This window comes from Eublepharis macularius, chromosome 4, assembly GCF_028583425.1.
Source record: "Eublepharis macularius isolate TG4126 chromosome 4, MPM_Emac_v1.0, whole genome shotgun sequence".
In the NCBI taxonomy this organism is placed as follows: Eukaryota; Metazoa; Chordata; class Lepidosauria; order Squamata; family Eublepharidae; genus Eublepharis; species Eublepharis macularius.
Window position 1 is genome coordinate 121,908,405 of NC_072793.1, and position 27,189 is coordinate 121,935,593.

At 44.2% G+C, this 27,189-nt stretch overlaps 2 protein-coding genes across 2 annotated transcripts in view; one reads left to right on the forward strand and one right to left on the reverse strand.

Moving 5' to 3' along the window:
- Nucleotides 1-1,807: 1,807 nt before the first annotated feature.
- MCM2 (minichromosome maintenance complex component 2) lies at nt 1,808-24,170 on the reverse strand. Its single transcript, XM_054976909.1, has 16 exons — nt 24,110-24,170; nt 20,249-20,439; nt 18,163-18,338; nt 17,193-17,456; nt 15,306-15,525; nt 13,305-13,512; nt 11,880-12,014; nt 10,886-11,077; nt 9,159-9,252; nt 8,238-8,488; nt 7,628-7,754; nt 7,280-7,392; nt 6,277-6,519; nt 5,537-5,719; nt 3,854-4,009; nt 1,808-2,796 (listed from the first exon to the last, which is right to left on the reverse strand). The coding sequence occupies exons 1-16, from the start codon at nt 24,113-24,115 to the stop codon at nt 2,686-2,688; spliced, it is 2,670 nt and encodes an 889-aa protein (XP_054832884.1). The 5' UTR covers nt 24,116-24,170; the 3' UTR covers nt 1,808-2,685.
- A 1,376-nt stretch (nt 24,171-25,546) lies between these two features.
- Nucleotides 25,547-27,189, forward strand: part of TPRA1 (transmembrane protein adipocyte associated 1) — a 28,888-nt gene continuing 27,245 nt past the window's right edge. Inside the window, exon 1 of the mRNA XM_054978278.1 lies at nt 25,547-25,640. The gene's annotated coding sequence lies outside the window, so the exon portion shown is untranslated. The remainder of the gene's footprint in view (nt 25,641-27,189) is intronic.

Genomic DNA, 27,189 nt, shown 5'->3' on the forward strand with positions numbered 1-27,189 from the left:
GAAGCAGGGAGAGAACTCTAGCAAACAGGCCAAATAGCTCCTGTCATTTTTAGCCAACATCAGTGAAGCTAAAAGCCAATTTTAGAGCAGATGCAATCACTAACATGTAGGGCTGTACTCTCAAGACTTTCCACAGAAAGCATTTGCTTGTTGCGGCATAGAAAAGAATGGGCATTAATACAGACAAGAGAACACTGGATGATTAGAAGAGGAAAACAGCCTGTATATGAATGCAGGCCTGTAGATTTTATGGTATAGTGGTGTCTTAAGCAGTATTGCCCCAGGCACAAGAAATCTGTTTCAAAATTATAGAGCGAGTCAGGGGGATACTTCTTTCTTAAACATATAACCTGAAATTTCATGTTTGGCTACCTGGCAAAAAAGCTAGACCTTAAATACAAATAGTCTAATGTGCTTAAATTTAACTTGCTAAGCACATTAAACTATTTTAATAAACAGTTTACAAATGCAAAGTGATGGCAACAAAATAAAGTTGTGTTTGTGATTATTTTCTTCCTTAAAACATCAGAGCAGCTGTAGTGTAAGTCAGAAAGGATTAAATGGAAGGATTAAATTCACCCCTGCCTTTCTGTCAGAACTGGGCAAAAATGTGGAAAGGGTAAGGAAGCAGGAAGCCAATGTTGTGTAGCAACTAGAGTGACAGACTGTGACTGGGGAAGCCTCTCTCTACCTTGGGACGTTGCTGAGTGACCTTGGGTCAGTCGCTTCCTCTTAGCCTAACCTCAGGGTTATCTCAAGGTTGATGCTGTGATGTTAACATTGAGGAGAGAAGCACAATGTAAGCTGCTTTGGGTCTCCATTAGGGAGAAAGGCAGGGTACCCATGAAATAAACATGGTTCAAGCAGCTGTGTTTTTGTTTCCATTCTGTTACTGCATAATGCTTCCTTCCATCATCCAACCAGGTCTCTGCCATTCCCACACAGATCATGGATGGGAGTAACTCTGCCATCCTAAGCAGAGTTACACCCTCCTAAGCCAGTGGCCTTAGAAGGGTGTGGCTCTGACTCTTGAAAGGGTAGCTGTAGCATAAGATAGGAAGAATTAAATGGAAACGATGACAGAAGAATAGCAGATACAGAGTAAGAGAAGAACTAACTTGTAGCAACCAGCAGAGAACAGAAGAGGCTGCAGAAGATCTGAGGAGATGTAGCAGAAGCATGGGAGGAGGAGGAAATAAAAACAGGCTAGCTAGTAGGAGAGAAAGAGACAGACAGAGAGAGAGAGAGAGCTGGCAGCATGGCCGCAAGCAGTGGAGTCTAATCCTCCAGTTATCATCACTGCCTGAGTACAGAAGAGAAACCCCAGAGGCCTCAGTTTGTCCTGGCCCTGCCTTACCCCCCCCCCCCCCAAGGCTCAAGGCAAAGAATAACTGGGCATTTAAAAATACACTAAAATGCATATGTAATTATGTTAAAAAAGGCACTATAGAACTGGTTTTTGGCTCATCTCTGATGCCAAGACATTGCTTCTGTAAGAGGCCTGCCAAAGGTTCTGGAATTGGTATGAGAAGCCACTGGTGCCCAGGAACAGGCCAGCTATCTTTTGACCCAACCTAGTTTTTCAAGAGATAATGAGGGACTCTGACCTGGTCACAGGCAGGTGCAATAGGTAGGTAAGCCATTTGTCTGAAAGCTCAGGAGACAAGGAAGAACTCAATGCTAGACTGAACAACTGCTTGTTCTCTAGGTGGAAACTCCCCCCTATCAAATAGGTGACAGACAGCATGTATCTTACCTGGGCCATCACCGAAAACTTTTGACTTCAATATCCCCTGCCCCACATGCTCACAGACAAGGATAAGGTATGTATAACTGCATTTTTTTATTTGCAAAAGGGCATTTTAAAGGCACTCATGTTTAAAAAATCTGAACCTTTATTTTTCAGTATTAAAACTTCCATAAACCTTCTTTGTGCTGGGCCAAATGCATGACAGCACAGTGTAACAGGAGGGGGGGGGGAAGACAAACCAACTTTCTTCTTTGAAGAATGCACTAGCGACCAATAAAGAGGCCACACCAACCTTTCACTCAGCAGCACATGAACCACTAAGCAACCTGTGAATCAATGAGACAGTACTTGTGAACAGTTTTGGGTGTTCAAAACAATCACGAGAAGCAGTTTCCTTGCCAGTTTCAAACAACTAAAGCCAAGCCCACTCATCGTTGCTCGATAGAAGATGCATGAGCTGTCTCCATATGAGAAGTAAATAAGCACATCTTCCAAGAGGGAAATGTGTAGGCTCAGTTGGACTTCCTAAATGTGTGGGGAAAGAAGGCACATGCTTCCTTTCCCTTTGCTTGTTCAGGCTATCCAGAACCACTCTATTACTGAAAGAATAAACTTCAGATCTAATAAGTAACTCTGACAATATTCCTCCATCCACAATCAGGACAAGTTTCAAACATGGAGCCTGGAACAAGCAAAGAATATCCTTTTAGAGGTTTTAATCCTCAAAGCTCAGCTAGAATCAAACATAGGAATTCTGGGCATTAAACATTCAGGTCAATTCTACTTATTCTAAGCACAAGTCCTTCACTGCAGCAGAGCTTCTAGATCTTTCCTGTAAGGCTTTAAAAAGTGGTTTGTTTTTTCCACTGCAATCATTATGCAATGCACAGTTCCACATGCTTATTTCTCTGCAGCTACTCAGGAATTCATGGACTTCAGAATGCCTGCAAAATCAGCTTCCGCTTCACATCGCGGCTGAACCTGTTCATCTTGAACAACTCACTGTCATAGAAGGCAGAAAGGTTGTGAATGTTGATCTGGCGAGCCTGAGAGAAGAGGGAAGAGAGAGAGAGAGAGCATTAAAGTTTGTTTCTCCAGCTAGTACAAAATATACAGTCTCCGAAGAAAAAGAGGTTATAGGCTAGGCACACTGGCAGGGCTACAGTAACTGTAGCAGCTTGACATTTGCCTTTTCTCGTAACACCCACTTATGTTGTTCTTGCCATTACTTGATTCAACAAGCATTAAGAGGTAGTTAAACAGGCACCTGTGCAAACAAAGCCAGGGGGATGCATCTGGCTGATCTGAAGGCTTCCTTGGGGAAAACCCACAGAGCGCTGTCCTAATCACAGTTGCACCCTTATAAACACAATGACTTCAATGGATTTACAAGGGTGTAACTCTGCTTAGGATGGCTTCGCAAGTCCAGAATATCTGCTTGATCAATCCAGGGCTTGGAAGAAGAGGAGAAAAAAATCCTTCAGTTTACTACATTTGTCCTTAGACCTCACAAAAACTGAAGCAAAGATAGGGATAAGACAGTATCTAAAATAAGAAAGCATCTAAAAATCTATCTAGAAGAATTTCTCATTCACTTCTGCTTAAAAATAAACAAAACTATCTCGTTTTCTGGAAACTGCATGTCTTCTCAAAAAATAAAAAATAGAAAAAAAACCCTGGCAACCAGTGACTCCCAGCCTGCCATTTTAGGCTTCCCAACCTCTTAATTTTTATCCACTGAGTTGATGTGAAGAAGTTTAATCTGTTTCTGGAGAGCGGCTGCAAACTGCTTTTTATCTGGGCTTAATGTTTCAAAGATTGCCCTCTCATGGCTGCCCTGAATACTGCATCCTTGTAGCTAGCGCCGTATCTTGCCTGTATTTGCATATTTAGCTCTCTTCTCATTAAAACTTCATCTCTAGGACTATGTACAAAAACGTGGAAAAAACTAGGGCAAACAACCCCAACAAACTTCTGGGAGCTCAAGATTTTCTTTAGTACATATGAACTAACATCAGTGTCAGCTCAGAAGAGAAAAGGCTTGGAACAGATAAGGTTCAGACTTCTAACATAAAACTCAAAGGGAAAGAAGAAGTCCTGTACCTTGTCAACCAAGTCTTTCTCTGGCACCTCAATGGTATCCTGCTGAGCCCCATAACGGTTCCTCTGATACATCACCTGTTCTGATACCAGCTGTTTCAAAATGAACAGCAATAGTTCATTGTTATCCCGCCTGAAGGCAAGGTAGCGAGCAAAAGTCTGCACGGGAAGAACAAAAGCAAAGTTGAGAGGGTTATCATCATCACCAACGTTTTGAAAAGAAAAAATAAGGCATATGCTGACACTCCCTTAAGTCAACCCAGTCTCTGCTTCAATGCTGACGGAATAGCCTTCCATCTTCAGAGGCTCACAGATGAAACTTTCTGTGAAGCATTTCAAAGAAGGCCAGCAATGAGGAATTAAGAAAGAATGACAGCTTTATTACAGATCCCCAAGTAGTTTCATAAAATGAAGTTGCTGAAGCACATGTGTTAGTTACAAGGCTCACACAAGTAACAGCAACATACAGAGTCCTTCCAGCCTAAGTAGTGCATGGCAACCAGAAAGGTCTTTCAGGGGTATGAGGGAGGACCACTAGTAAAATCTACTCTCTTTCATCTAATAAGTGATAAAGATTCAGAGCACCTGCTTCCAATGTTAGGATTCATACCAGTAGCTGTATTTTAGAAAATACTTTCTCCCTATGAACTTGAGCATATTAAGAGCCACAAAAAAGCCTCCTCAAACGTCCATCCATTCATGAAGCAAAAACTAGGAGGGTGAGGGGCAGGGTCTCTTCAGTTGTGGTAGCAACAGCTGTTAAGCTCCCTTTCAGGGGAAACCAGCTGGAATTTAACACCTTGAAATACCCATGGCTACTTTTTGAAGGGAAGTCAACTTTGACATACGTGCATGCACACAAGGCTCAAGTACAACAAAGTTGTTCATGACTCTGGTTTGCTTTCCCCCAGTATTTGAGTAAGATTGCTCAGTGCTGTAGCAGTGATTTCAGCCAGTTGGGAAGGGCAATGATTTCAGCAAACTGAGCAGTTTAACATCAAACCAATGTAAATAGACAAAAACACTGAAAATATGAAAAAGACCGACCCATTATTCTAGCTCTAGAACATCTCCTCCTCCCAGACACTGAAACCATACTGTTAGTCAGATTCCAGTGTACTCAGGCCATTCCATCTGTCTATAATACTCTGCTGCACCCACCAGCATGGCAGGACTCTGCCGTGAGACTTCTGGCCCTTGCCCTCATCCACTTGGGCTTTTGACCAAAATCAGTGTAAAAAGGGGTAATATCCTCACTGACGAAGATAAAACCATTCCTGTTCAATCTGTGAGCATGATCTCTTATTCCTGCCTCACAGAGCTAAGCCATCTTTAGAGAAATGAAAAGGGATTTCAAACACAAATGTTTGAGAATACTTGAAATGCCTTTATCTCAACCAACTCAACCATTTCCACAGATGGAAAGGGCTGTAGCTTCCATGAATTTCTGACAATGGAAGCTAAATCTCCTTGTCTCCCCCTACGCTGCTGCAGCCTAAAATATGCCACCCCCAAGCTGCTCCTGAGGGATGAAGGATCCCCTAAGAATAGCTTAGAGGTCTTCCATGGAAGAGGGGAAATCAGGGAAAGTTATCCCTCACTGAGTGCACAGGGATTCTGTTCTGTCCCCACGTTCTGAAAGAGCCCCAAGCCTAAGCAACCACCAAAAATTCCATCCTCACATACTTTCCGCATACTCCTCATGACGCTGAACTTCTGTGTGTCAATGAAACTCTCCAGCATCACCCGGATGGCCATGTTGACATCGTCCTCCATCACATAATCCCGCAGGTGCATGCGGGCATGGGCCTCGGCCATTCGGATCATGGATTCAATGTGACGAACCGTGATGGGGATACTTCCAGTTGCCTAAAGAAAGAACAGAATGAGCCTACATAACAAGAGTTTTCCTTCATGTTATGTTGGCTGCTTTTGAGGTTTACAGTTCCAAGAATCATGCGTAGCTATGGAGAAATGAAACTAACAGCAAAATACTTAAAAGTCCACAGTAGACTGGAGCACATGAAATATTCAAACCATGTCAACAACTGTGACACTGAGAGATCTCTGTCTTTTGGTGCTACACCTCTGAAGATGCCAGCCACAGCTGCTGGCGAAACGTCAGGAACTACAATGCCAAGACCACGGCAATACAGCCCGGAAAACCCACAACCACCAACTATGGAGAGTTCGCCATCTGCTGGCAAAGAGAGTGCAATGCAGAGAACGCAAGAGGTGCTCAAGCTTACCAGCTGGATTAGTAAATTAACTCTTTAAATAAACTCCAAACTGGTTTGGCAGCAACAGCTGTAGCTGTTCCACTTAGAGGCAAGAGCGGGATCTCTAGCTCAAGTAATCCAGGCTGCAAAAACCTTTATCTCCCATCCCCACCGCCTTAATCCTACTTCCCCCAGTGGCTGCTTTACCATCGATTCTTTCCTGAGTTCACTGTACATCCTGGCCACTTTGTCCTGGTCCATTTGGTTGAGCTTGGGATGGACTTTTTCCTTGGCATAGATAATGTATTTCTTCAGGACCTCCTGTGGTATGGGTTCTACACCATAAGTATTAGGAAGGATTATCTCTTGAGAATCTCCATTCACAACATCCTTGCTGTTGGGGTGATGTTTGATGTGGCTACCAACCACAAACCGAGCCAGCATCTCATCCTATAAGAAAATTCAGGAAAGAGCGACAGCTGCTGAAGTTGCAGAATAGACTTAAAGCAGAAGTATATCAATTATCTGTATAATGCAGAGGAAGAGAGAGACAATAGTTCAAAAAAATATGAACAGCTTAGCAGGACCTGAACTCTATTTCTAAGTGGCTGTGCTACTCTCACGTGCAACAGGGAGGGGGGGGGGGACTACAGCAGCAGCACAAATAACTCGATAGCTTTCAGATGACGATACTACCCATGTCAGGGTATTTCTGTCCTTGGTGGCCTGAGCTGTCCTCATGAATCTGCCCTTAAACATTGTTCAGGTAAGAAACTGTTGGGCTCAGCCTTGTTTGGGGTGGAATCCAGAGCTGTGCCCCCCGCTGCCCCGTGGCTTGGCCAAGGCTGAGAGGGTGGCAAGCAGCCTCAGAGTGGAGAGAGGAGCATCACCCTCTTCCCTCTCCCCTAGCTGACCAGGTCTTCCAGTTCAGTCCTGGACCTCAGTTGTGAGCCTGGGTGGGTTTCTGGGGGCCTGGCCGCCCTCACCATTGGACCTGTCAGCCAGGACTTCTCTGGAGGTTTGTGTCGGTGATTGACCTTCTGTGCTTGCCTCCCCCAGTCGTCCCTGCCTCCTGTGGTTAGCTGCTGTTCTGGGCCTTGGCCAGCTGCTCTGCTCTGGGCAGCTTGTGATATTTCCTGGGTTCCTGCATGCCAGGTGAATGGAGGTGCTGTGCCAGCCCAAGATAGAAACATTTTGCCAAGTATTATACCTGAACAGGATCCACTGTGTCCCTGACAACACACAGGATATCGAATCGAGAGATGATAGGCTCGGTCAGATCAACATTTTCTGAGAAAGTCAAGGATGGGTCATAGCGGCCACCTAGGATGAGGAGAGAAACTCATTTAAAAGCAGGCTGCTGTAATCAGACTTCCAAAATTTGGTGTATCTTCCCTTCTCCATTAGCACTGATTTGTTTTTACTTTACTTTACAGGCAAAGCAGTAACTCCCCCAGACATCCTAGCAGGGGACAGAAAAAAAGCAATACTATGACTTTTTTTATAAAGAGCAGAGCAGCAGATGTTTTTTTTACTTTCATGATTCATCAGCACATACCTATGGGGTTGGCAGCAGCAATAACAGTGCAGCGAGCTTGCAAAGACGTGACGATGCCAGCTTTTGAGATGGAGATGCTCTGCTGCTCCATGGCTTCATGGATACTGGTCCTGTCCTGATCATTCATCTGAGGAATCACAAAGGCATTCAAGCACCTGCTAGCTGAGGCTCACAGACATGATTACACAGAGCTTATGCACGTACATCCCAAATTACCTCCCCTTAATGTGACCACTGCTCTGCTAAAGAGACATCAGCAAAATTCTCCAAATATAGGTGTTTAGAACTACATGTTTAAGGATCTTCAAGAGCAGAAAGCGTCTGACTGACTTCAGTTGCAGGGTTCCTTGGACACTGCAGTTAGTCCTGCCTAGCATTATTGATCCACCCACTCTGATATTCTGCATCTCTCAATTCCAGATCCAAATCTGCCGCTTCCGTCTATGCTAGTTTGCCAGGCAGGTACAAAGTCGCCCATCGCTTGCTCTTTTCGTCACCTCCCAGCTATCAGGTTCAAAAGCCTTGCACTAAAGCAGTCTAGGCTGTACTATTTGTAGTCTATCCTAGACTCTGACCCCAAGCTCTGTTGCGTGCTCAAATCAATACTCACCTTGTCAAATTCATCTATCAAGCAAATCCCCCTGTCTGCCAGCACCAGGGCACCTGCCTCCAAGGTCCATTCCTTGCTCACTGGGTGCCTCTGCACATAAGCGGTCAGACCAACAGCAGAGGCACCCTGGCCAGTGGTAAAGATAGCTCTGCTGGACACTTTCTCCACATATTTCAGGAACTGAGACTTGGCTGTTCCGGGATCCCCACAAAGCAAAACGTTGATGTCCCCACGGACTTTATGTTTTCCACCTAAAAATGAAACCAGCAAAAAACCCAAACCAGTATCTTAAATTCTGATGATGCTCTCTGCTGGAACAATAAATTATTTAATACATTATTGTCATGTTAACATGAAAGATAAACTGAATGCAAAATTGTATACTTTATTGATGCCTGTCTTTCCATTGTTTCCAAAGCCCATCGATCTTTTATCTTTAGGATGAAAAGTTCAGCATTATACATAAAGAAACTACGAGATTAATTTGGGTGCAGTAATGCAAAACTGAGCCATGCTAAGTAGAGTTCTAAATTCAATGAAAGGGTAAAACTCTACTTAGGATAATACTGTCAGTATCCAACTTATTTCTTAATACAGATTCAGGAAATTTAAGGACAACTTCATGTGTTTCAACATTTTGGGGTGGAAGATCTGTTTTCTTGTGTGCTTGTGTAACATCCAGATTCATGAAACTAACAACCTTCCCCTTGCTGCACTTAGATACATGAACTGTATACAAAAATGCAGGCTACAGGTACATCATCGATTCAAGCATCTCAGGATTGAGATTTCTTTCCAGTTGTAGCACAAGAGGAGATGTCACTGAGCAATTCAGGGTGTCAGTGCAAAAGCAATATTCATCTTGAGCTAGGTAAGTGCTAGCTCTTTTGAGATCTAGCACTTTTGAGAGTTAGCACTTACCTGGGTTTTTGGGTTCTCCCCCAAACAGGGCTAGGGCTAGTCCCCTTTTGATGTCTTCATGTCCAAAAATAGAAGGAGCAATGCTAGCAAAGATCTGGAAATAAAAACAGCAGGTCATCCATGAGGCAGAAAGGCCAGCGCTGTACATTTACATGCAAGACAGCCCAGGTGCAACGGAAAGCTTCTCACAGTCCTGGAAAGATGCTGCTCCATTTGTTCCACATGCAAGGGGAAATTGTGAACACACATCTATGTTTGTGTATTTATTATTTATTATTTATTTATTCAATTTATATACCGCCCATCCCCAGGGGCTCTGGGCGGTGAACAGTTAAAATCTATAAAAACAAAAACTAAAATCAATATACAAATAATAAAACAAATTAACAAGGTGCAGTGGTGGGGAGAACCTTCCCCACCCCAAAGGTGGGAGGCCGACATGGCACCGCCCCCTTCAATCACCAAACGCCTGGCGGAACAGTTCTGTCTTACAGGCCCGGCGGAACGATAATATGTCCTGCTGGGCCCGGGTTTCCATTGACAGAGTGTTCCACCAGGCTGGGGCCAGGACTGAAAAGGCCCTGGCCCTGGTTGAAGCGAGGCGGGCTTCCTTAGGGCCGGGGACCACAAGTAAATATTTATTCGCTGATCGGAGCGATCTCCGGGGAACATACAGGGAGAGGCGGTCCCGAAGATATGCCGGTCCCAACCCACTCAGGGCTTTAAAGGTAAGAACCAACACTTTGAACCTGATTCGGAATTCAACCGGAAGCCAGTGCAGCTGGCGCAGGACAGGTGTGATGTGTGGCTGGTAAGGTATACCAGTCAGGATCCATGCCGCTGCATTCTGGACCAGTTGTAGTTTCCGGATCAGGCCCAGGGGTAGCCCAGCGTAGAGTGAGTTACAGTAATCTAGCCTGGAGGTGACCATTGCATGGATCACTGTAGCCAGGTTCTGGGGCATCAGGTAAGGGGCAAGTTGCCTGATCTGACGAAGATGGAAAAATGCAGACTTGGCAATCGCTGTGACCTGGGCCTCCATCGATAGGGAGGCATCCAGGAGCACACCCAGACTCTTTACCACTGGCAAAGTTGCCAGTGGTGTCCCATCCAGGGCAGGGAGCTGGATCCCAACATCTGGCAGCCCCTGTCCCAGCTGCAGGACCTCCGTCTTCACTGGGTTCAATTTCAGCCTGCTCTGTATTAGGAAACTAAGGCAGGCCTGATAACAGCACACTATGTAACCTTCAGTGTATGCAAAGGTAAAGGTAAGATACCATAATGTAACTTCCACAGCTGTCCTGCCCCCAGATCCTCCCTCCAAACCACCCAGATCCAAGCTCTCACTTTTGAGAACCACAGAACAGCTTCTGAGCAACACTGCTTAGAGACTAGACAGGAACTTGGTGTCTTCCATGACACTGGCAATGTATTTGCTCCTCCCTTACGTACTAATTATGGTGGGATCTCACAAACATGTGCAGTTCAAGGAGTATGCTCTTTACTCCAAACCTGTATGCCACTTTGAGATCTTTGGAAGAAATGAAGGATAAAAATGTGATACAGATCTTAAAGATACACTTCTCTCAATTTTCTAAAATCTGTCTGAGGTTACTCCCAGTCAGGGTACACAATAAGGAAGAAATTCTCTTGCATTTGGACATATGTCTCCTTGCCCAGGATCACAGACAATCAGTTTGATGGCAGAACTTCAGAACTGCACTCACTTTCTCTCCAATCTGCTCATCCTTGGAGAGGCCTACGATGACTTTCATATCCTCATCTGTAAGTTCTGCAGCTGCTACCTTCTCATCCTTCTTGGCAATGTGATTGGCCAGAATCACTGTGGCAAATACTGGAAATCCATTGGCTGTGTTCAAAGAACCATCATAATTATTATGATAAATTCCAGTGAGCTCCTGAAAGGCAGAGAAAAAGGACATTCCAAAGTCACAGGTACTAGGGAAATTCCCAGTCATTCAGAGAACTGCAGAAACCATTGCTGCCAATCACTATAGGAACATGAATCAAAGTGGATTCCGTTATGCCATATACATAACCAAACTGTTCAGGGAACAAGTTGCCAAATGTATTAAATGTTGTCTATGGCAGTTACAGTAAGTCCTACTTTATTAAATGGGCTTACTGGATTAATGTATAAGAGGCTCTCTCAACCTATGAGTTGTGTGAAGGCCATTGCTTTCCATAATGGTCTGAAGATTGATCATTGTTGCAGAAATAATAAAAGCTTGCAACATGTACAAAATTAACATATAACCTTGAACAGCTAACCTTTGCACAAAACAGCAAAAATTTCTGAAAGTACTTCAGTTTCAAGTCATCACATTGCTATGGAGCTTACTCTCCAGGCAGTAAACTTCAGCTCACTGAAGCTTTACACACCACGCCAGGAGCCTGTCTTCATTTCCATGGAGGCTTAAAACTGATGTCAGGCCAGTAGCCTGCAATTCCTAGTCTGAAGGTGATTTTCCATGCAGGGAAAAAATGGCTGTGCAAGCAATGATTGCTTCTATTTTCTGCTGCATGTGCAAAAAAACACTCCAAAACTGCAGTCTGAGAAAATCTGGAAAGATGTGTACTTCTTTCAGAAGTTACTTTATTTTCCTTTCTATTGGACCCCCTTCCTGTACTCTATGAATAGGGTCATTATTTTTGGTAATGTTCTCTCCTGCCTTTCCAACTTCTGGACATGACACTTACAATTTCATCTCCTGGCTTGCAGCTGTCAACCAGGTCAGCAAGTAAAATGGCATCTTTGGAGCGAGGGAGCCTGCCAGCTGCCACTTTCCCGGGGCTTTCTTGGATTTTGATGCGCTGGTAGTTCTGGTAGACTGTCTGCAGGAGAATCAATATGCATTATTAGGAGATTCAAAGGTAACAGTGGAGCCTGCAGTGATGAGTTGCACAGAAATAGAAAAGAGGATGGGCCTCCAAACTCCAGAATATTCACTAAAAAACACTAACAGATAAGGCCACTATGCAATGCGGCATTGCAAGAAAGCATCTAATGCTAATGACTGATGAGTTCTATTAAGCACACTTTATTATACATACAAACATAAGAGCAACATTTTATAGGCCAAACGCTTCAGGCAGAAAAGTGTACAAAGGCAATCACTGTTTACAAAGCCCAAAATGAGACCTTGCAGATTTAAAGCAAGGACAGGTCTCATATATCTCCAGAACAGCAGTAGGCATGTTAGTTATGTATCTACAGAGAATGATACAAGACTTTGTCTCCAAGGTATGAACCATATTATTAATCTGGTAGGCAGCAGCATACTTCACTGTGCAGTATCCACACAAGACAAACTCTTGCAACCCTGCATGCCACGTACCCACACCACAACCATGAGTGCCAAGAGCTTATATCTTGATGTAAAAAGCTACTACTCTTCAATATGCCCAAACAATATAGTCCATGCGGTAAGTCTCCTGAAAACTTCCAGCCCAACAACTAAGACTGGTGTCCATATGGCTACTACTAAATTGATGGTTGGAGATAAGCAGAACTACCTGAAGGACTGCAGGCCTGGTCTGCAGAGCTTGGACAAATGGAGCTATGAAACCCTATAAACAGCAGTTGCTTGGTAAGTGATGCAGGAAAGGGCTGTTACAAACAGTACAGTCAGCTACAGCGTGGGGAGGAAGGTGGCAAGGTATATAGAAGTGCTTGAGATATCCTTGAATTCTAAACTGTGGAGTTTAGCACAGGATGCCTAATGGGAGGTAACAGTGAAGCAGTGCCCAGGAAAAGTGGAACCCAGCGCAGGTGCATCTGCCCTACCACCATCTACAAATCACCTGAGGTTCTTATACCAGCAAGCAACAATTTGCTTCATCCCACTGAAAGATTTAATTGACTTTATTTTTACTTATTTAACTTACTTATAGTCCACCATTCTCATTAAGATTCAAGGCAGATTACCTAGTACGAGTCAGTACAGTCAATTTCAAAGAGATTTCAATAAACAATGTAATTTCATTAACCAATGTACACATTTTGCAAATCTGCAGAAAGTTTAGAACCAGCAGAAATGTTTTCCAATTCTGTTACCAATGCAACTGGTTTGGCTTCTTAAAATATCCCAGCAGGCTCCTAACCCTGTCTGAAGTGTCACTTACCTGTTCCATGTTGATTTCAAAGGGGCCAGCAGACTGACACTCAGGACAGGATCCAGGCTTCACTTCCTGGTTCTGAGACTGACAGAAAGGTCCCAGGATGAAGCTGCACTTACTACAATTGTATTTGACCATACTGAGCTGGGGGAGGACTCCTGTGCAGCTTGTTACAACTCCACTTGTCCGGATCAGCTGGTTCAAATGTAGCTGCCTGTAAGAAACAACAAGAACAAGGTTACAGTAGGCAGAGCCTCTAATTTCAGCAGAGAAAAAGTAACTACAGAATGCTACTGGAACCAGCTGCAATGTACTAGAAACCTTCAATAAGTTTTTAAGCAAACCTTAATGAAACAAGCTGAAATTAGCAGCACCTTTAATCCAAGGATGGAGGAGACAAGACTCAATAGCTGCTAATATCCCAAAACAAGACTCCAGGAACTGTCTTCACCATTGCAGCTGCAATTCAAGATGCTCTCTTCTAGTGTCAGTTAATGGCCTTAGTAGCTTGGGATGTTTGGGAGCTGTTAACTCTCCAAGGCAATTCAGGGTGTCCAAAGGCTTGCAGGCTGGGCAGTAAACATGCTTCACTAGTAGAGTAGTTACGTTGGTTACAGAGCAGAAGGATGTTGTCTCAAGTATCAGATCATTTCCCTGCTCCTTTTAATACACGCTGACCTCTCATTTTCTTCTGCTACCTGGTCTACATATGCAGTGGAATAAGGTAGCAGAATGTCTTGACCACTTCAGACTGCAGAAAGGGTATCACATTTTTGAACACTCCTCTAAAAAAGCTCCATGCAAATAAATAAAAAACTAAACAGGAAACAAGAGGCTAGGATAAAACTCCTGTCTCTAACATACTAGCTTTCCATTTGCAGAGAGCATTTAAAGTTTTACATTAAATAAATGGTATGGAAAAGCAGTATTGCAAAGCTAGAAAAAGTGCAGAAGAGGGCAATCTATGTATGTGCTTATGGGATTGCAGCATCTTTCCAATGAGTCAAAGCTAAAACTTCTTAAAGAAAAGACAACAAAGGAAGGATAATGCTAATAAAATGGGAAAATTAAATATATATGTTTGCTCTCTGAAAATCTATTTCACTCCTTAAATGTTTTTTGAAGTGCTGCCACTGAAAGACTGTACCTCTAAGGGTGCCTCCATTACAGTAGCACAAGCAAGTCAGTATAACAGAATGATTCTGCAAGAGCTTTTATAAAGGGAACAGGATTGTACTGTATGCCTATGTCACTGTTTATGGTATGTAATATCTGTTTATTGTATTATTATCTTCCATAAATTGTTTACTTTTGTAATTCCATTTTGTGCATTGTTTGACATATCCCGACTGATAGTTTTTGCATTGTTTCTAATTTGTAATCCTAGTACTGTTATAGTACTATTATTAGATGTTTCATACTATTGGATTGCATTGATTTATACCATTTAATTTAATTTAATTTATTATATTTATATTCCGCCCTCCCTGCTTTCGCAGGCTCAGGGCGGATAACAAATACAAACATGTTTAAAAACATTTAAAAACATTAAATAATACATTTAAAAACATTTAAAAACATTAAATATAACAATTCATGCTGCCCAGTGGTTCATACATGCCTCTGTGTTTGCATAGGGGTGATGGTTTAACCCCCCCTTCACGGGGGGGGGGGGGCGGGCATATGATCTGCCTTGAGTCTCAGTGAGAAAAGGAGATCAGAAATACAAAAAATTAATAAAATGAGACCCCCAGTTAAGATGGTTGGCTCTTAGATGACCGAGAGACATTGAGAAATCAACTACTTTTATAGCTTTCTGTTATGGCAATTTTCCATTCAAGCTGTTTTTCTGGAGAGGTAGCAAACAAATATTCTAAATACATGAACAAACTCATATTATGGCCTCTTCCTTAGACCGATGATGGAAATTAAACTGGCTGAAATGTACACTGCAGTGTTTTGCAAAGAGTTTGCCCCCCCACCCCCAAAACAAAGTTGATTTTTCACCTGAGTGACCGTAACTCCTCCACCAGAGGTAAATGGGAGATGCGAACGTGGATCTCCTGAGTGATCCGGTCATATTTGGGGTACATTGATAACACCACTTCCTTGGCTGCTTCATCAAAAATCTTCAACATTTCAGCTGGTGCCTCAGGAAGAAAATAGGCAAGGACATGCTCTCGGGCAGCCAGGTCTTCATAATTCACCACTAGACTCTCTCTGTTCTCTGCCAAAAGAGAGTGAAGTGAGCTTGTGTCATAATAGGGCCACATTCCCACTCAAACCACATTCAAATGTCAATCATAGAATGAACTGCTCCATCTATTAAATGGCGTGGCCACACAAGCAACAGTGATGTTTGTTTCGCTACCTATAAAATGTACAGTTTATTATGTTCTTTGATAACAGTATCAACAATATGAATATTAAGAATATCTGCTGAAACTCATTCCCTTGTTGAATAATAACCTTTGAAATAAAACCCTACAACAACAGAAACAGACAGGACACAATGTTATGTAATGCTTTATGATTTATAGACCATTACCTTGGAAACCCATGAGGAATTCTAGGGAGCGAAAACCCCATTTCCCCACTTACTTCTCTGCCACCCTGTGTCAGTTCTAGGGACGGCAGTCCATGGCAGATAGATCCCCAAACCCCTCACAGCAAGCACTCCAGTGCATTGATTGAAAGGCTTATATTTGGAGATCCATTCAGTTCAGGGGTACAACCATAGATGGGAAAGTTGGCAGGAATTATTATATAGGCAAAGGCACTATTGATATAGGAAGTACTATTCCCCCCACTCCCTTAGAGCAGATTGCATTTAGGCGCGAAAAGCTCAGAAGTTGCATGAGAACACAATAGCTTCGTCTGGATAGAAACAGTAGAAGATTACAAAGCAATCAAAGTCTTTTTCAGGCAGGCAAGAATGGCATGACTATGTGGCTACATTACAAAGCACAGCTATATGCTCATGGCATGAGACCAATACATTAGAGCAGAGAGATCAGTACAGTTCTACAGTGAACACAAATGGCATGGGTGTGTGCACACATGACACCCTGCTTGGCACTACTTCTGCTGCCTCCTCCTCCTTATCCTATCCACCATACCCAAGGTCTCCACAGAACTTTGCAAGAGGTTCTTTGTCATGCATTGCTGTGGCTTCCAAAAATGATAGCTGAACTGTAGCTGCTTTGCTTTCCTCCAACATCTGCACATGTGCAGAATCCTCAACTATAGTACTGGCTGGTTCACTATGCAAATTTTACAGCATGCGAATCACCTCTTTGGAATTAGATACAGTAATATTTGAACAGTACAAATTATTATAAGAAAACTACTCTTTTTGATTATATTTGATCCATGGAAATCCTCTTTTTGAAATTTGCAATGTGTATGTAAAGGCGAATAGTAGATGGATTTAGTTGTGATTATTAAGAACAGACAATATTTTTAAGTATAGCAAAAGTAGTAATAAAAATAGTGGAATTATCCACAAGAAACTGCTCTATGAACAACAGAGTTCCTAAGTTATACATATGACAGCCAGGGAGGAAGAGAAGCTGTATGTTGAAAAGCCATAGTCAGAGTGATTGACTGATGGAGAGGGCAAAATCCTGTACCTGCGGTAACATCTACAATGTTTATTCTGCTAAAGGGATTTCCAAGTTATGTGACCAATTGTAGGAGCCCAATGCATAACCCCCCAAACAAAAAAGATAGAAAGAACAATTCAAATTGCAGCTGAAAGAATGTGAGTGCATGTCCGAGTTTCAGCAGCAGGAAAAATACTGAGGAACAAATGTTCTATGGATACAGCAATTGGTTAACATAGCCTACTCCCCCCCCCCATCATTCTGCTTCCCTATTCTTACACAGCTGTACCTTTGCACATGTCACTGATCCTCTCCTTGAAGACATTGTGGCCACGATCATCCACATGTGTCTTCAGGAAGTTCTTGAAGCGGTGGTAGATTTCAAGTCGAGGTGCTGCCATAGACACCCACTCCCTCACTGAGTGCCCCTTCATGTCTTCCAGATTCTCAATGCTCTCAATCATGTCTTCATCCTCATCCTCCAAGCCATCAGCAGCTCGTTCAGCCATGCGCCTCTTCCGCAATGGGCGATCCTCATCTTCATCGTCACTCTCTGTAGGATGGAGGGGAAGGGGGAGAGATCAGACTAGGACACAGATATAGAATTCTATAATTCTATATTATATAGAATTACCATAATTCCAGCTACAGCATGCATACACAAGATCATTTCATATATACTCAGAAAACATGACCTGGTCTCATATTTATCTTCAACTTCTCCTTTTCTCATAGTCAGAAGGGGCTTCATAGGCCATTTAGGCCAACCCTCAGCTCAGTGCAGAGAATCCAAAAAATTCTTGACAGATGGCAGTCTAGCCTCTGCCTGAAAACAACCACCAAGGGAAAGTCTATTCGTCTGGTGGCTAACTGGTTTCATTGTCAATCTGCCCTTGTCATTGCCAATCTACCCTTGCTGAACCCTACCTTCCTCAAGCCTATTAGATTGTGTTTTGCCCTCTGGAGCAGCAAAGACCAAGTCCTTGCCAACTGTTAAGTGACATCCCTTCAGAGTGCAATCCTATCCTCCTCCTCTTCCCCATCCCGGTCTTCTCTGCTTCAGGCTAAACATACCCATGCTCATCTCATTAAGCCATCTGTAGTATAACAGTTTTGGGGATCCACAGTAAAGCAAAGCAAAGCACAGTAAAGCAAAGCAAAGGTTTTGGGGATCCACAGTAAAGCAAAGCAAGCCATTTATTTTGGGGGTAAACAAAGTGAATGGGTCTTCAAAAAGTAGACCATGGATAAAGACATACCATAAAGTAGACCTGCTCCTATGCGGCCCAGGCCACGGTCCATTTCACGGTCCCTCTGCCTCATCGCCTGCTCTGCTGCTTCCCTCTGACTGGCAGTCAGTTCCTCTACGTCTTCTTCATCCGAGGCTAAGCCATCAGGTTCATAGACATCCAACTCTGGAATAGGGCGGTAGTCCCTAGTGGGCCACACATCTCAGTCAGTCAACTGTATGGCAGAACCAAATGCTCCAGATGCTTGTTATGAGGCCCACTGATGGAAAGCCCACGCTTAACTTATGTCAGAGGCTGGTGCTCTCAGTTTCAGGATCATCTCTAAAAACAGTACGGGTGCTGCCATCTCTAGTCTATGTCAGAAATATAATGTTCAGAATTGCAGACATAGTGCATCTGCTACTTCTAACTTGGCTTTCAAAATATTTATATATTTGATGAAAAGAATGTTAACTTACTACCATGAAGTGTACAGGTTAGGTTTTATGGGTGCATCTATGTTTGCAGAATGAAGCCAAGAAAATAACCATTTCTTGTTTGTAACAGAATATTTAATGAGATTCAACTGCATCAAACATTGCCACGGCTTCTTTTGATATGTCACACTCCACTGCAGTGTATTCCAGGGAGGACTCTCAAGTGTTTTTCTTTCACTATGTCCTTCTCTTTCACGCACACCAAGAAACTTCAAGAGGCAAACTATATGACTCTTCCAACAAAGCATTCTATTTAGTTAATTCCTGTGATTTGATCTTCATCTTCTCCACTGGACTTCTGAGCACCAGGGACAGCAGTGAGGCGGATGAATTTGGATTGTGCCAGTTCCAGGACTCCATTTAGGATCTTTAAATACTCACAGGGTGGGAGAGAAATGGCCCTGTTTTGTTAATATGGGCTATCCCTTCCAGAGAAGGCTTCTCCCCACCTCCTTAACAGCAATGAGTGCTTGCAACTGCCCCCAAATGCTGTATTGCTCAAAGGGTGAGTTCTAAAGACAGAACTGTCAGGCTACGTCACGTGTGCTGGGAAAAGGAATCACATCTTACTCTTACAACCCTAGGCCTATATGTTGGCATCACATTGCATAGCTTGTGTGTGCAAAAAAGTCCAACATGCACAGGCCCGAATCATGCTGTTATCTTTCAGTTTTAACACGAGTTATCAACTATATGATTTAAACCTATACTCCCTGGACTTCTGCATGTGCTACGAGGCATACAATGATGTCTAACAGGGGAGACACTTGCTGTGGGGAGAATGGATGGCAGGAGCCCACTTCGAGACACGTGGCCAGCAAGCTTGTCAAAACCACATCTAAGAGAATCAATGCATTCTGTTGACTGCTGGGTGGATATGTAGGAGGACCATTCTATATTTAGGATTAAACACTCTATATTTAATATTAAATATCTATTAACATAGCACCTTCAACATACATGGTACAACACAGCAAAATCTAAACGTAATACAAATTTAGAATGAAGGGATTATTACAAGGAAAGGACAACCAAGTAAGCCAAGTTCTATGCTGATCCTAGACTAAAACTCCAGAGACAGAAGAGGGATGCAAAAGGTAGAGGCACATCCTGATCCAGCTGGAGAACAGCACATAAGTAACCTTCCACATGTACTGCCAGCACAGATGCCTACCTGCGCCTCACTCAGCTGTCTGGATGCATCTTCTGACGGGCATGAAAATGCCTCTGGGCATCCAAACCCATCTAAACTACATGTGGACAGCGGCCCTTGAACTGCTGCTGGATCAGGGATAGTATTTATAAGCCTCCCTGCAGGGAAGATGTTACCCATTCTTCCTTTACTTTCTGCAATCAATTCTGGTGAAATTAACACTTTGGGGCCTATCTATTTCTATTTGTTGTGATCATCCATAAGATTTCTATAATTCATAATACCTCAACCTTCAAAATAAACCCAAGCTGCTTAGTCATGGAGAAATGTGCCAAATGAAAAGCACTTGCCCCATAGGGGCCCAGTTTCTAGGCTAACCCTGTTTCCGCTAAGCAAATATACCAAGGCATCACTCATGTTCTGCTTCCAGACAGAGAACGATCCTAAATACAAGCGCCCATCCTACCGTTCCATCCCGTCTACAATCAGCTCCTCCCCATCATCATCTTCCTCATCAGGGAGGCCTTCAGTCCCCGGAATTCCTTCAGATTCATCCTCAAAGGGAGGCAGATCTCTCCCTGGGCTGGAAGTGAGGGCATCTCCCCGCCGTGAACTGCGTGCAGGGCTGGTGGCCATGTTGACCGACTCAGAAGAATCCTAAGGAAACATACAATGCCAAGTTTAAAAACTATGGTGGGAGAGGGCAGTATCTTTTAGGCAGGCACCCTATTAGCACACATACAGAAAACAAGGTAATTTTTGAAGACCATAAGCATGCATATAACATGCAATGCAAGTCTACAATGAAAATAAAAAGTATAAAACACAAAAAACACAGGAAAATGTGTTCTGTCAATATTAACCTTTTATTCTTTAAAACTCAAAAGCAATATTGGTGGGAGGGAATAATCTAAGAGGTAATGAAAGTCAACGTAGTCCCCAAACAGTCTATCAAATCTAGGAGATGTTTGACAGAAGTAAGGTGTTATTTTTGTGATCTAGAAGGACAAGAAATTTTCCCATGTGGATTCTAGTAGGTGTCCTCTATTTATTTATGTTATTTATATTCTGCCTTTCTCACTGAGACTCAAGGAGGATTACATAGTGTGAGATTAGTACAATCAGTAGCAAGGATAAGGGCAGGCATTTCCATACAGTGTCAAGAAGATTTTCATAAACAATGTCATGGGGTAAATGAATACAAGTTTACAAAGACATAGTATTAGCAAGGATCCAATATGGGGTTGAAGGATTGCTGAAACAGAAAATAATCAATTCTAAGACTGACATTAAACAACATGAAGCACTGGTAACACGTAAAACTGTAGCTGCTTTCTTGGGAGGCAGCTTTTTTAATAGTAAAAGATCAATAGCCAGTTCTCATTGAAGGTATTTATTTACTTTGTTTATAGCCTACCTTTCTAACAGACACTCAAGACACATTACAAAGAGTAAAATTACAAACAAATTCCCATCTGGGCTTGCTGTACTGCTTTAAATGTCAAACTAGGCCTAAATCTCCATTGTTCCATGAAGCTCACTAGGTAGGTGACATTGGGTCAGTCACTCTCAGCTTAAACTGCCTCACAGGGTTGTTGTGTGGTTTATTGAATGCACTGTTTATTGAATATCCCAGTTGCTGTTCGTATTGCCTTACACTGTGTAATCCACCTCAAGTTTCAGTAAGAAAGGCAGACTCTAAATAATGTATAATGAGAGCCAGTTTGGTGTAGTGGTTAAGAGCACGGGACTCTAATCTAGAGAGCTGGGTTTGATTTCCCACTTCTCCACTTGAAGCCAGCTGGGTGACCGTGGGCTACTCACAGCTCTCTGGAGTTCTCTGAGCCCCACCCACCTCACAGGGTGTTTTGTTGTGGGGATAATAATGGCATACTTTGTAAATCGCTCTGAGTGGGCATTAAGTTATCCTGAAGGGTGGTATATAAATTGAATGTTGTTGTTATTGTTAATAAACAAAATAAATAAAATGAGGGAGTTTAGTTTAATTTATTCGGTGTTTAACCTGCCCTCCCCACAAGTGGGCTCAGGACGGGGTACAACAGTCATAAAATACAATAAAATACATAGCAGATTCTACAATAAAATTCAGCAATTAAAATTATATATATACAAAAACCTGATATAGTTGGCTACACATTCCTGCCCCCAGCATACAAAGAGGAGGTAGACAGACACACGAGCTGTACTCGAATACCGGAGACCAGTGGGAGGCTCAATGCTGGTCCTGACACTGGCCTCAACCGTAAGCCTGGTGGAACATCTCCGTCTTGTAGGCCCGCCGAAATGATACAAAATCTTGGTGGGCCCGAGTGTCCTCAGACAGAAAGTTCCACCAGGTTGGGGCCAGGACCGAAAAGGCCCTGGCCCTGGTCGAGGCCAAACGAGCCTCCCTAGGGCTAGGGATCACCAGTAAGTTCTTACCCGCTGAACGAAGTACTCTCTGGGGAACATACGGGGAGAGACGGTCCTTCGGGTATGCTGGTCCCAATCCGTTTAGGGCTTTAAAGGTTAAAACTAACACCTTGAAATGGATCCGGAATTCCACAGGGAGCCAGTGAAGCTGCTGTAGGATCGGTGTAATGTGTGTCCTGTATGGAACACCCATCAGGACACGAGCAGCAGCATTTTGGACCCGTTGTAGTTTCCGGATCAGACCCAAGGGAAGCCTTGAGTAGAGTGAGTTACAGTAGTCCAGCCTGGAGATGACTGTTGCATGGATCACTGTCGTTAGGTCCTGGGCTGAGAGATAGGGGGCAAGTTGCCTGGCTTGCTGCAGGTGGAAAAAAGCAGTCCGGGCAACAGATGCGACTTGGGTCTCCATAGACAGGGAGGAATCCAAGATCATGCCAAAACTTTTAACCGATGAGACGGGCACCAACGGGGCCCTCCCAAAGGCTGGGAGATGGAACCTCGCATCCGACAGCCCAGGGCCCAAGTACAGGACCTCCTCGGGAGGTTCAACTTCAATCTACTCTGCTTCACCCAACCAGACACAGCCTCCAAAGCTCTCAGAAGGGCATCAGGGCAGAGCCAGATTGGCCGCCCATCAACAGATACAACTGGGTGTCATCTGCATACTGGTGACAACCCAGTGAGAAACTCCGGGCAAGGGGGCGCATATAAAGATTGAACAACAAGGGGGAGAGTATCGCCCCCTGTGGGACGCCACATACCAGTGACTGGCGTGTGGACACCCTCTCCCCCAGCGCTACCCTCTGTTCCCGACTGTGGAGAAAAGAGACAAGCCACTGCAAGGCCGTCCCTCAGATCCCCACATTGGCGAGACGGTGGGTCAACAACTGATGGTCGACCGTGTCGAACGCCACTGAGAGATCTAGCAAGATCAACAGCACCAACCCGCCTCGATCCAGGGCAAATCAATGTATGCTGCCTTGAGCTACTTGAGCAAAGAGTGAGATAAAATGTACTGAAGTCCTAGTAGTTGATTATATTGTATTTCACTGGCACTGTGTAATCTGCCTTGGCTCCCATTGAGAAAGGCGGACTCTACAGCACATAAACAAATAAATAAAATATGGGGGGAGGGGGCTCACATGCCTGTGAGCGGAACTACAAGTGACAAAAGGCACAGGTTGGACACTTGTCAGCTTTCCTCAAGTTTTGATGGGAAATGTAGGCGGCTTGGCGGAATGTTGGACAAGTGACAGTTGAAAAGTCCATTGGACAGCAGTCAGAGAGCCAAGCTGCAAGACCAGGATGCCTACATTTCCCATCAAAACTTGAGGGGAGCTGACAAGTGTCCAACTTGTGCCTTTTGTCACTTGTAGTTCTGCTCTGAGTGAGTGCAACCCCCACGCATGCGGCAGGCCCACACAAAATATAGAGGGAAAGACAGCCTTCCCAACAGGCTACAGTTTTCTATGGGGGCAGTGTTCCTCTACTTTTTTTTTAAGCAGACGGACGACCATTTCAACCAGTGATCTCCCTCTGCTGTCTGTAATGCCTTTAAACAAAAGGGAGACCCTTCCCCCACACCCAAGAGAAAGATGTTAAGAAGAAAACCCGATTATTACTATCAGACCCCCTCCCTCCCAGAAAGCCCCCCCCCTCAAGACTGCGGACCCCAAGCACCCAAGTATGCCACGCAGGATGTTCTTTTGGGAACGACCCCACAGTTAGGAGAACGCATGGCGCACAATGAACTTGGGAAACGGTGGCCGTGGTACGAGCAAGGGGACGGGGAGAAAAACATCCAAAGCGGGAAAATGGAATCTCCACACGAGCCCCGAGATCGTTTTCTTAACCCCTTAAAAGAGGACCCAAGCTCCAAACCCCGCTAACTCACCGTCATCTCCGCAGCAACTGGCGCGGTTGCTTTCAACTACAGCCGCAGCCCGGATTCCGCGCGAAAATAACGTCACGTGGTTACAAAGCCCGCGAAAGCTCATGAATAATGACGAGACAACTACTGAATATGCAGATCAGGCGGAACCTCTTCTTGAACGAATAGCGGAGAACGTGTTCATGAATATTAATTTGTCACGAGTGACGACTTCTTGCCCTTACGGACGCTCAGTAAAGCTGACAAGCTCGAAAAGAAAAAGAGCGTGCTAATGTAAAGATTAGCAAACGGCGGGGACAGGCGGCCTGATCCTATGCATGTTGCATCGGAATTCATGAGGCCTCTAATTAGACTTGGTGGTGGAGATCCCTCAAGTCAAAGCTGACTTATGGCGACCCCTGGCGGGGTGTTCATGGCAAGAGACTAACAGAGGTGCAGAGGAGTTAGCCGTGTTAGTCTGTAGTAGCAAAATCAAAAAGAGTCCAGTAGCACCTTTAAGACTAACCAATTTTATTGTAGCATAAGCTTTCGAGAATCACAGTTCTCTTAGTCAGATGCATGGAGGGCAGAAAGAAACTGGTCAAATATAGAGGAGGAGAGAGGAGGAGGGATGTAAACAACTCTGATATGGAGATACAAACAGCTCCTTTTGATGTGGAGATCAGTTTGTTTGTGTAAAGGTTCAAAGGAGTTTGCCGTGTTAGTCTGTAGTAGTCTGTAGTAGCAAAATCAAAAAGAGTGGTAACAGAGGTGGTTTGCCTACTTCAGAGTAAATCTGCACAGCACAGCATCGGCCTATTACTTTGTCTACTTTGCCCATCTATCAACAATTGGGAGTGGTCCCCAGTGACTCTGTGTGTCTGTGTGTCTGGTTTTTTTTTAGAGGGGCCCTTTTGATTAGATCTTAGTTGGCCTTTTTTTTATAACATCTTCTTACTCCTTCCTTGTAATACCTACATGTAGATCGTAAGAATTTTACAACGTTTAGGGTTGTGCTGTCAAAAAGTACGTCTCTGCTGTCAAAGACTGCCACAATACTACCGCGCAGGGTCGGAGTGCCTCTTCCTTTAAGGTCTTGCACGTCCTGCCCTTTCAGTCCCGCCTCTCCGCTTCCTCCATTGGCTCAGTCTATCCCTTTGTTTCGCTTTTGAGCGCGGCATCTTTATTTAGACGCCTTATGATTGGCCGAAGTCCTTCGGGTTCAGGGAACGACAATCAATTCGTAACCGCAGAATAAACCCAGTAGTTTATTCGTTCTAATCCTTTTTTTCTCTCTCCAGAAAAGTGGCAGTAAAGGTGCTTCGAGTAGCAAGTCTCCTTCCTGAGCTGACAGCCAGAGAAGTCCTGGGGGAGCCGTGGAGGGAAGGCGCCCTTTGCGGCTGCATTGCAATACGCCGTGTAGAGGACGTTCCCTGGAGCACACATCCTCCACCCCCTTCTGGACCTGGGACAGAATCTGCGGGATGGCCGGGTCGGAGTACCGGGAGTGAGCCTGTGGAAGAGAAAGGCTTCCCTACTGTACCAGCGGGCAAAGGTAACGAGGACGCTGCGAAGAAGCGGCGCCTCCTGCGGCATGGGACGAGGAATAGGTGGTGGGGGCCCCTTCCCTCCCCGGTCCTGTATCGTATAGCCCTGTTGGAGCGGTGGGTGATTCGTCTGTCCTCCGGCTTGTAGATGGAGGCACTCCGTTGGGCCGAGCTCCAGGGTGTTATTCCCCGGCACGGGACGCGAGAGAGCTCGCCCCCTTTCCTGCCCTCTTTAAGCGCTTCCTTCGTCTACTCGCTTCTCTTGGCAAGCAACCCTCCTTCACTGGGCAAGGGATTTTTGCGTCCCCCTTCTGGGACGTGGGGGTAGCCTGCCAGATGGTGGTTTTTAAAAATGCCTCTTACACGGGTCTGTTCCATCCAATGTGGTGGCCTCCTTTCTGAATAATAGGAGTCCCTTGGTTTTTTTCATTGCGATGTGGCAGTCTTAGTGGTGGCCTGCATGGCAGTATCTTTTCTAGGAGTCTTGGGATGTGCGTGTCTGCCCTGAGGAAAAATGTTTTGGTGTTCTCTTATCTTGAATAGGAGCTGGTGCTGTCTTCCACCTAAGATGGGAGATGGGCCTCTCCAGAAGAGGGTGCCTGGCCCGTCCAACATCCTCTGTTCTTGAATGTGTGCTTCTATTAGACAATCCCCTTCCTCCTCCTTCGTTGTTGTTTTGGGGTCCCGTAGCTTCTAGAAAAAAACGTGTTGCTGTTGAGTGGAAGTTTAGGATACCTTAAAGAAGTGTTAGCTGTGGATATCACGGCTTTGCTTCAAAAAGGGACCGGTTTTTTAAAAAGTTTTTGTGGCATGCATGAGCAGAAGATGTTTTGAAGAAATAGACGACAGATTGTTGATATTAAGCACATGGTCTTAATACTGGTGTAATCCGGTAAAGTGTTTTCATTTGTTGAAAATCTTAGCCCTCTGAAACTGAGAGGGACACACCTGTCAGGCATAACCTCTGCTTCTGAGCCCACACTTGTCACCTTTCAACTCATGCTATGTTTAGGCTTCCTTGATGGTTATTCACAGCTGAGAGGGACTCTTCTCCCCACCACCACTTCTTTCCCTCTTCAGTTCTGTTTTGACACCAATAATTTAAAGGCTTGCTTCTTTAAGGTGAGAAATAATCCCTAGGACATTTTTTCCTTCCCAAGTTAGTCTCACGCTTTATAATATTATTTAATAAATATTTAATTTCTAACTAGCCACTCAGTCGAGTGGAGAGGGGGAGAACTGAAAGACCCAACAAATAAGTATTGGTGTGGTTGACTAAGCCCTCCCAGTACTAATGCCCTAGCATGACAGGAAGTCTGCTCATTATGAGACTTGCATGAAAACTTCCACCATGATTAAGCTGTTGACAGTTTAAGTGTGGTTTCGGGATACTGCGTGCGCTGTAATTGAGCCCCAGGTATTCATATTAAGCAAATCCTATGATCACGCTGGTGCGTGGGAGCTGCTTGGCACGTGTAGAGAAGGGAAAAGGAAACTCTGAAAGAAAATAAGTTGAGAAATGAAAGGAGGACAAATTGTTGTAGTGGATTCTTAACA